Source organism: Molossus molossus, unplaced genomic scaffold (assembly GCF_014108415.1).
Source record: "Molossus molossus isolate mMolMol1 unplaced genomic scaffold, mMolMol1.p scaffold_m16_p_30, whole genome shotgun sequence".
Taxonomy (NCBI): domain Eukaryota; kingdom Metazoa; phylum Chordata; class Mammalia; order Chiroptera; family Molossidae; genus Molossus; species Molossus molossus.
This window is the reverse complement of record NW_023425367.1, coordinates 22,533-30,121: the sequence shown is the minus strand read 5'-3', so window position 1 is coordinate 30,121 and position 7,589 is coordinate 22,533. Positions and strand designations below refer to the sequence as shown.

General features: G+C 48.5%; 1 protein-coding gene across 1 annotated transcript; it reads right to left on the bottom strand.

Moving 5' to 3' along the window:
• Positions 1–1,390: 1,390 nt before the first annotated feature.
• LOC118643094 (testis-specific Y-encoded protein 2-like) lies at positions 1,391–6,234 on the bottom strand. The gene is made up of 5 exons (XM_036280990.1): positions 6,133–6,234; positions 5,895–6,006; positions 5,658–5,803; positions 5,466–5,550; positions 1,391–1,521 (listed from the first exon to the last, which is right to left on the bottom strand). The coding sequence occupies exons 1-5, from the start codon at positions 6,232–6,234 to the stop codon at positions 1,391–1,393; spliced, it is 576 nt and encodes a 191-aa protein (XP_036136883.1).
• Positions 6,235–7,589: the final 1,355 nt, after the last annotated feature.

Sequence of the window (7,589 nt, the reverse complement as noted above, 5' to 3'; positions counted from 1 at the left end):
ATACTGTGCTGTGTATTCACCACACCAAGTCACATCCCCTTCCTTCCCCATATTGAGAAGATTGCCTTAGTGATCTCCACCTGAGGGGCACACTCTTGCTCCTCTGCTGCCAATTTCTCATCTACTTCCTCCTCCTCCTCCACATGTCAGATTTTTTGTATCGCCTCTGTTCCAGGAAGAAAGAGATGACCTCCATCAATCACCTCTTTGTAAAGATGGCTTGTCGGTTTGCTCTACTGGACTTGATTTTCCATCAAGACACTGAAATGATTACACATGACACAACATTAGCCAGGAGCTTGAGGTTCTCTGGAGCATCTTGAGCTTGCAGGACCTTCTAGGGGCCCGGCTCCTGCTTCTGCAGTAGGTGCACAGGAGCTTGGCGAAGAGAGGCTGACACCATAAAACAGGCCAAGAGGGAAGCTACTGGGCAACTTCTACCCACACTTCACCATACACCGGACGATTCCCAGTGCCACCACTCTAATTTGACACCACAGTTCTCACAAACCACTCTCTATTTTTGCACCCCAGGCTGCCTCTTTGCACACTACATTGTGATACCTTTTGGTACCTTGTAGCACACACACCAATGTGACACCTCTAATCTAACTTGCACACTTCCATGTGACACCCCACGATTGCAATTCCCACAATCAACCCTGAAACCTAGGAATGCTACTGAACATGGGTCACATAGCCCACCCTCCACTCTGATACCATAAGGACTCTTACTGCCCATAAAGCCTTATCACAACTCCAGGGCACCCATGGTGCTCACCCCTTTCTAATACCCAGGGCTCCACTGCCCACACTGCATTGTGAATCCAAGGGCTCACACCGACCATACACTAACTTGAAAAGTGTGCTCAGTGTCCACAAAGTACTTGGAAACCCTAGAAGCCCTTGGCCTTCACGGCTCTGGGATATTCCTGGACGTGGGCTCAAAATGGCATCAGTACAACCTGCAACTTTAGTCTCCCACTCTCATCTCTCCACGTTGATCCTTCTGTTGCCCACTGCATACATTCCACAGAGACTTTGGACCTGCACACTACTTCATCGACCTTAAGAGTCCTGAGCCTGAACCAATTGAACTCCAGATCTGGAAATTCCAAACTCATCCTGGGCCCCGAATCCCTGATGACACAGCTTTATTCTTTCATCACTCAGTTTGACCAAGTGAGACACCAGTGGCCAGAGACAGGGAAACATTGAGTTCAGTGCATGGCCAGGAGCTCTTCACATGTGCTCCTCTCTCTCCAGTCACCCTGAGCCATGGTGTTCACATAGTATTCAGGGGATGGTGCCACAGACCCTGCTTCACTGAAGATGAAGCAAAAAATGTCTTCAGATGAGTAATAAAGTAATATTAATATGATGATCATCATCATCGTCCATAGAAGCCCACATAGAAAAGGAGGTTCATGCTGCAGCTGGGACCTCTGAAAATGTCTGCAGTGCTTTGTTCATCATGTTTCATCCCAACCTCTTTATAATAAACAGTGTCCTCACTGGGCCCTACAGGATTGGAACATCCAAGGAAAGTGGAAAACAGCTGTGATGGTCAGGAGAAGTAACTGGGACAGAGCTACACCTTTCTATAAAAGGACAACAGGCTATTTGTGGTATGGTGGTAGGAAGAATGTGATGCAAGAATCTATTTCTGGAGAACAAGGTGGCCTGAGGGTGTGGTTGGTGTCCTGCAAAATGGGCTCCAATCAGCGAGACATAAGTGTGCTGTTGTTTTGAGGGATATCAGACATGCCCACTCCTTCATATTCCGTAAGCTTCTCCAGCAAGTGTCTCAATGACAGTGCAATTCTCCAGACTTTCTGTATCATGGTGATACCCTGACAACCTGAAGGCACAGGCTCTATTTCTGCCAGCTTCAATGTGTCCATGTGGAAAAGAAATGTCCCAGCTACTGGGCAAGGCAAGGTTGAGAGACCAGCTGGAATCTCCTCACCTGTCCTGGTCTCTCTCCCCTCTCCTGCTGCCATCACCTTCACATAGTACTTCAGGGGATTGCTCCACAGGTCCTTTATGTAGATCTGGTTGAAAGAAAAGAGCTGCTCAGAATACAGCCTTTGTGCTGTAGTGAGTCAGAGATGGGGCAGCTATGACACTTGCAGGGGAAGGTGTAGCACTGAGCTGGCAGCACTGGGCAGGCCTTCCCTGCCCAAGGCCTGAGGGTGGGAAAACAGTTACATATACCCAGAGGGGCAAACAAACAGACGTGTGTGAAGGGCTGACCATCAGGCACTGTGGCTATGAGGGCCCAGGAGAGGAGGAGGACTGGGGCAGTGATTACACAAAGCAACCACTACTCCTGTCCCTCCAGCTGTCATGTGTGGGCTCCCCAAGTTCAAAAGCAGCAGAAAAGCAAGAACTCAGCAGCCTAGTAATTCCTCCAATGGATCCGAAGCAGGGTGGACAATGAATCTCAGGACATGTGAAGGGACACTGGTCCAATAGGCGAAATTCCTCATCAGGATAAATAGGTGCTGAAGACACTAAGTGCTGTATGTGCCATGGCCGGTTTTGCTCAGAGGTTAGAGCAACGGCCTGCAGTCCAGAGGGACCCAGGTTCAGTTCCCGCTAAGGGCTTGTACCTCGGTTGCAGTTTGTCCCCTGCCCTGGATGGTTCGTATGCGTGGCAACCGCTCAATATGTCTCTTTCACATTGATGTTTCTCTCACTCTCTTCTCTCTCTCTCTCTCTCTCTCTTTCTCGGTCTGTCTATCTCTCTCTCTCCCACTCTATCTGAACAAGAAATGGAAAAATGCATTCTGGCGAGGAAAAGCAAAAAAATAAGGACTGGAGAATCAATCTCAGGTCATGGGGAGGGACAATGGTCCAGATGTGCAGAATTTTCCATCCAGGTACATACGTGCTGAGGACAATAAGTGCTGGAGGTGTGGCTACAGAGAGCAGACTACATGTGAATTAGAAGCACAAAAACAGACAAAGAGTGAGGGTGGAGGACTTTGCCAACAGTGGCAACAGGCCTCAGGAGATGCCCGAGCCACCAAAAATACATTTCAGAAACGGGGAAGAATCCTGGTGAAGAACCATGCCTCTTGTGGGTGCTCGGGCCTTCCTTTGAAAAATGCGTAGGTGCTTAGGGCTCCCCCAGAGGTGCGTTCTCTGGTTGGGGTGATGTGGAAGACAAACAATAGATGTGTTGCTCTCACATCATTGTTTCTCCTCTCTGCGTGGCTGTCACATCTTCTTCTCACTCTATCTGAAGATACATGGAAAAGTATCCTGAGGTGAGGATTATTCTTAAGAAAAATTGTCCTTAACCGGACCAGGGTACAAGACTGTAAATCAGAGGTCAGTCTTTTCTTGCTTCGTCATTCCAGACAATATCCGCAGAGTAGGAAACTGAAAGTTAAGGCATGCTATACATCCTCTCTATCTCCATAGATCTACTTCTCAGCCACACCTCTGGAATCTGTCAACTGCTGACTCAACAGCACCTCATTAGTCAATCTACTAAAATAAAGCATTTTTCTGGTCAAACAACCCAAGGATACAATCACATGTTGAGCTTATTCATGTCTCTTTCCATGATACTCAGGAGTCACTGTGGAGTTGAAGAGTGTGGATCCTGAGGTACCAGAGAAAAAAGTGTGCAGTGGGATCCCTGGAGTGTCACAGTGGGTATTGAAAGTGGGAGCCATGGAGGAGAGAGAGTGCAGTGAGTTCCATGGGATCTGAGTAGTATGAACTAGCAATATCGACATGGGGAACCCAAGGGATCATAGAGGTTTGTGTGCAATGAAATCTCTGGGGTGTCAAGGTCGATTGTATGTGTTGGGAGCCATCAGTTATCAAAGTGGATTTTTGGCATTGGATATGCTAATATCTTACAGTGTAAGGTGGGCAGGAATGTGGATTTTGGACACTGAGCCATGGTATGTCACAGTAGATTGGGGTCAGGAGAAAGCTCATGGTGATGTCTTGTACTGTGGAAGGCAGGGGCCCACAGATTCACTGGGGACAGTGTGCAATGAAATTGCAATGTTATCACAGTGGAAGGTGAGCTATGGAACCTTGGGCTGTCATGCTGGAAAGAAGAGAGTGAAAGCCATGCGGTGTCACAGTGGAATATGGGCTGTGGAGCCAGAGAGTGTCACAGGGGAAGCAGGTAATGTGAGCCATGGGTTCTCGGTAGAGTGTAGGCCGTGGAGATCCTGGTGCATCAAAAGACTGTATCTACTTCTGCTACATAACAGACCCAGCTATCGGAGGGACTGGTCATTGCCAGGCAGGTAATTGAAAAGTGTTCAAGGAATCTCCCCAAAGCCATGCACACGCCACACGCAGGCACACACAATGATGCTTTTTATTTATGTTTCCATATTATGCCAGCTGTCTATGTGTTTGTGTCTGAATGCCTTGCCATGATGACTCTCTTCAATTGTTTCCTGGCAGAAAAACAAAGTTTGTTGAAAAGACATTTTTCCTTCAAAATCTTTTGTGCTCTAATAACATTTGAAACAAACTGGATGATACTGCATATTCATCTCAAATATGGGATGTCCCCTGAACACAACACTCAGAATAACCTCTACTCTGAGCACATAAAAAGTATTTAATAATTCAAGCCCTTGCCAATTTACTGTGAGGTTGGAGTGTGCACCACAAATCAAAGAGTCATGAGTTTGAGGGCAGTTTAGGGCAGGTAACTCAGTACAGATTCAGGGAAGTCCTGTGGGAGGAAATTAATTTATGTGAGCCACACACATTGATTTCATGCTCTGTCTCTCTCTATCCCTCCTACTCTGTCTGAAGATAATTGAAAAAAAATATCCTTTGTGAGGATTTAAGAATGATCATCATCATCATCATCATCATCATCATCATCATCGGTCATGATTCCGGTGCCAATCAGTGAGGAAAGGTGTGTCAAAGCTGCAAATGAGATGGCTGAAATTGCCAGAGTCCTATTTTCAACATGTTCCATTCCAACAACTTTATAATGAACAGTGTTCTCAGTGGGCCCTACAGGAATAAAAAACTGAAGAAAGGGAAAATACCTGTCATGATCAGGAGAAGTAACTGGGTCAGAGCAGTGTACAGATTTCTATAAATAGACACCAGCTATTAGCAGAAGGGAGGTAAAAACAGCATGAGGCAAGAGTCTACTTCTGGAGGGTAACATGGCCTGAGAAATGGGGGTTTTGTGGCCTGAAATGAGAGTCTGAGGAGCGAGACAATGACTGAGCTGTTATTTTGAGAGATGTCTGACAGGCCCAAACCCTCATCTTTCTAAAGCTTCCTCATCAAGTATCTGAATGTCAATGCAGTTCTCCAGACTTCCTGTATCATGGTGATACCCTGACGACCTGAGGGCACAGGCTCTATTTCTACCAGCCTAAATGTGTCCTTGTGGGAAAGAAATGTCCCAGCTACTGGGCATGGCAAGGTTGAGAGACCAGTTGGGATCTCCTCACCTGTCCTGCTCCTTCTCCCCTCTCTTGGTGCCCTCGTCCTCACATAGTACTTCAGGGGATTGCGCCACAAGTCCTTTAGGATGATCTGGTTGAAAGAACACAGCTGGTCAGAATAAGGCTGGACTTTGAATATCAACTCAAGCAGCTAAAGAACACAGCAGCTCCATTGTGACAATGCAGGTGAGGCCCCACCTCTGCAATCCTGCCGGATCCCGCCACGTTGTGGTTGGAGAACCAGTTGAAGAAGTTCAGGCTGCTGTTTTGGTGCCAGCGGCTGTAGACCTCTCTTTCATAATGCTGGGACCACTGAATGGGAGTGCAGTGGGACACCCTGTATCCTGCAGAATGACGTGTATGTGTAAAAAGATGCACAAACTTTCAACCTCAACCCACCCCCTGCTGCCTTCCATGCAGGCAGCCTCCGCTTACCTTGGAGGGTAATGAGATACTCCTTCACAATCACATTATTGCAGAAATAAGGGTTCTTGTGAAAGAATAGCAATATCTTGCAGCAATCACTGGTGTGCCGGACTTCCTCCACCTGTAGATAAAATTGTCTCTGGACGGTGAAATTTGTCTTTGGCACATATGCCTTCTCTAGTTGGCAAGGATGAGGTCAATTTTCCACTCTGTCTCCCCTCCCCTGTCTCTGTTACCCCAGGCTGACCTTCAAAGTGATCATATGGCTGAGCATCTTTTCATCTTGCTCACAGATCATGGCTGACAGGTCCGGGTGGCTGACAAACTGCTTTGGGTCAAGGAGCTGCATACTGCATTCTGCACATGAAATGGCTAGAACATGGGCCAGAACTAGGGAATGGCCTTGATTTCCCTGAATTCTCTATGCCTCAGACTCCCTCTTCCACACAAGACCAAAAGGAAAACATTGGATCTTGATGCCTGCAAGGATTGACTCCAACACAGGCCAAATCTCTTGCCTAAAACACCGGATCTCCACCTGATCCTGTGTGCTGCTGGCTGCACAGAATACAGTACGCGTCCTTCTGCCCACCCAGCTTTCCTGACTCTGACTCAGGAGGTGTACACATTCACACCCTTCCACTACAGCAGTACTTCTAGTAGGAACTGGGCAACATATAGATATATATGTTGTTTTCATGAGTGTGATCTGGAACCAAGATCCTACACTAGGTTTCTGGGGGCCATACAAATGAGGCCAGACTGTGGTCTCTACACCAAGTTTGTCTACACTGTGTCTCTTTTGCTTCTGAACAGTCCTCGCTGATCCCTTTCTCCTGTCATGACAAAGCTGCATTGTGGACACCCCATTACAGCCTCAAGGATACAGCTTTGGCCCAGAATCCAGGGATGTGCACAATATGGGTGCTTCTCAGTTCTAAGTAGGGCCTGTGCCTCTGCCATATCTTTCGCTTGAGCCAACAAAAGGCCTTGCTGGCTTGCTTATTCACGGGCTCCATCTCTGACTGAAGGGCCTGGAGCCCCTCCAGCGGGGACCAGGTGCAATGCCCACCCTGCCCAGACTCGGCCTGTGCCCGCTCCTCAGACTTCTCTTCTTGCTGCTTTGCTTCATCCTCTGGTTCTGGTTGCCCCTCACCCCGCATCTCCACACCCTTCCAGATGTCCTTCCCATCCAGGACAATCTGCTTCCCAGCAATTAATTCCCCCTGGCAGGCCTCCTCCTCCTTCTGTTCCCTGCTCCTCACTTTCTGGACACAGCACGACTTCATCCCCCTTCTCCAATTGCAACACCTCTATAGGCACCACGTCTTCCTGCCTTCCCAGCTCCAGATCTAGAAAAACCTCCTCCCTTTCCCTCAGCATGCTGTGCTCTGCCACTACCTGCATCTCCAACCTGAGGCCCTGCTGCTCCAGGAGAAAGTGATGCCCGGACCACAACTCCCCCTCCTGGACCCTCTCCTCTTGCCAGGGCTCCTCACACTCAGGTCCCTGCTGATCCTCACCCCCCTCCTGCACAAAGCCCTCCTCAGACAACACCTCCTCCTGCCTCCCCAGCTCAAGGTCGGGCCAAACCTCCTCGCTGGCTGCCAACGCCGCTTCCCTTGTCACCTGCTTCCCCTCCTGCATGTTGTCCTCCAGCTGAAGCCCGCAATGTTCCCTCAGTACCGCCTCCACCCTCAGCTC